General features: G+C 45.2%; 1 protein-coding gene across 1 annotated transcript in view; it reads left to right on the top strand.

The window, feature by feature from the left end:
- rfx1a (regulatory factor X, 1a (influences HLA class II expression)) overlaps positions 1–2,500 on the top strand; it is a gene marked incomplete at its 3' end in the record, with an annotated part of 20,687 nt that overhangs the window by 105 nt on the left and 18,082 nt on the right. The window contains 2 exon segments of the mRNA XM_080835613.1: positions 1–31; positions 2,297–2,500. The exon segment at positions 1–31 is cut by the window's left edge and continues 105 nt beyond it; the exon segment at positions 2,297–2,500 is cut by the window's right edge and continues 151 nt beyond it. Of these exon segments, the coding sequence (XP_080691739.1) occupies positions 2,318–2,500 (183 nt within the window). The 5' untranslated portion in view covers positions 1–31; positions 2,297–2,317.

Below are 2,500 nucleotides of genomic sequence, written 5' to 3' on the forward strand. Positions count from 1 at the left end.
ATACCAGTTGGAAATTCTCTCGGAATAAGAGGTGAAAATCTTAAATAATTACGTAATCCGACATTTTACGTTTCAGAAGAAAATGTCTGTCAGGATTGCTGTTGTTTTATCTAACAGTCAAATCGGCTAGGTAGCAAGCTAGCGATCGCTAGCTTCATATATCAGAAGCACAATAAGGCTCACTGGCTATTTAGCCAGCCTGATTCGAATAGCTGTTTGACTTGATGTTTCAGTATTTCTAAAACAGGCTGTTGTTATGACGATGTCAAATGCTGTACAAAATGGCGGGGATGATGCTAGCTAGCTACTGTACGCGACACTAGCCGCTGCTTGCACCTCACATATCACGTTACCAGCTAGCTAGCTATCTACCTGAGTTTTTTGATCAGTCTGTCTTTTATGTCAAGATTTAAAATGTCGATGATATGTTATCAAACATATTAGCAGCCACTAGAACAAAATCATCTAGCTGGCAGGTAGGTTACCTCGGCTGGCCTGGCATCAGAAAACTGAAAAGGTTAACGTTAGCTAGATAGCTCATCTACAGCAATTTTTTTCTGTATTGGTATGCACGACCAAGACCGCTAGCATGTGTTGTCGGCTGTCCACACCGGGTGTAATGAAGGAGCATGAGGCTCTCTTGTGGTTTATCACAAACGGCTGTAGTGGCTTGCTAGAATAAGGCAACAAGCCTCTTGAAGTGCGTGAGTGACAGCTCCGTTCCCCGACCGTAATGTTGGCAAGCCTAGCTCTGCGGCTAACGTTACCTGACATCGTTGGACCCAGTTCGTTTCTATCTATCTATCTCGCTGTCTGGTCAAGTAATACAACTGATCGTAGTTTTCGATCGTAATTGATATCATTACGAACGTAACTGACGATCTGCAGTTATAATGTGCCCTTTAGAAATCTTCAGCATGTTCACGTTTGTAGGAAGAGGGCCTTGTGTAAGGGAAGAAGGGACGGCCATTTGTTGTGGTATGGTTACTAGGCAAAGCTTCCTAGGCTGTAAAGGGGGCGTATCCCTCCTGTGTTGCGATACAGTTAGCCACGTATTCTAATAACATGTATGATATGCATGGTTTTAAAGAATCATTCTTTATTCATTGGACCAGTCCCTGAAGGATTTTCAATCTTGCTTTTCACAAATTCACGCAAATGTTTGTTAGTGTGTGAATATGATGCAGATTCAGTTACTTTTGCACGCAACTGTCACAGCAAACTCTTGCAAGATCCTTGAGGGACTGACTGTCAGATGCTATTGTCTGTTTCGGCCTACTAAATTCTAATGTGGATTTATTTTGAATATTTTATCAGCTGGCAAATTGAGAACGAATGCAAAAGTCAGATATGCCTAAAATTAGGTGCAGTTTGAACTGTGATTTCCCGTCTCTGATAATAATGATCTCATCGAAGTCCAAGTAGTCACCTACTTACTCTAGAGGTATTTTTCAAAGGCTTACAGGTCCACCTCTCGAGGCAGACTAGTCAGTCTGTCAGAAACAAACTTTAGTCAGAGAGCAACTTGGGACCAGTTCTGTAATGCTGTAACCATGGGCGACCGGGCCTTTTGCTCGGCAGCGCCACGCTAACAGCCTCCCTGACCACCTAAGGGCAACGCAGATGCTGGACTCCTTTAAAGCTGGACTTTAAACATTTGTGTTTGCATTTCTGGCCTTGTGTTAAATCTAGCACCACTAAGTTTTCTATTATGCTTATGTTAACTCATTTTTTATGTTATTGTATTATTACAGTTAGTTTCTTATATGTAGGCACACTGAGATTCTTCTGAATGAAAAGTGCGTTAGAAATAAAATTAATTATTATAATTATTATTAAAATGTAAGGGGCAGCACAGACGTTTGTGTTTCATGACCTTTCACCCCACCCAATGCAGACAGTTTGTGTATCGTGACCTTTAACCCCACCCAATGCAGACAGTGTGTGTATCGTGACCTTTAACCCCACCCAATGCAGACAGTGTGTGTATCGTGACCTTTAACCCCACCGGATGCAGACAGTTTGTGTATCGTGACCTGTAACCCCACCCAATGCAGACCGTGTGTGTATCGTGACCTTTAACCCCACCCAATGCAGACAGTGTGTGTATCGTGACCTTTAACCCCACCCAATGCAGACAGTGTGTGTATCGTGACCTTTAACCCCACCTGATGCAGACAGTTTTTGTATCGTGACCTGTAACCCCACCTGATGCAGGCAGTTTGTGTATAGTGCCAGCTCAGCCTACTGTGCGGTTACGGCAGGTGTGAGCTAATTATTGTTCCTCTTCCCTCAGTGTTGAGTCTGGGCTCTCCTGATGGCCACTCCATCCTACGTGGGGGAGCTGCCGCAGTCCTCCCAGCCACAGGGGGGCAGTGTGGTGGCGGGCCAGCCGGCCGCCGCAGCCACCGCTCCGCCGCAGTTCCTGGCCGAGATGCCCACCACCATCATCACAGGGACCACCACGCCCCCTGTTGACCAGGTCACGCCCCCTGCATCT

Source organism: Sprattus sprattus (assembly GCF_963457725.1).
Source record: "Sprattus sprattus genome assembly, chromosome: 3".
Lineage (NCBI taxonomy): Eukaryota > Metazoa > Chordata > Actinopteri > Clupeiformes > Clupeidae > Sprattus > Sprattus sprattus.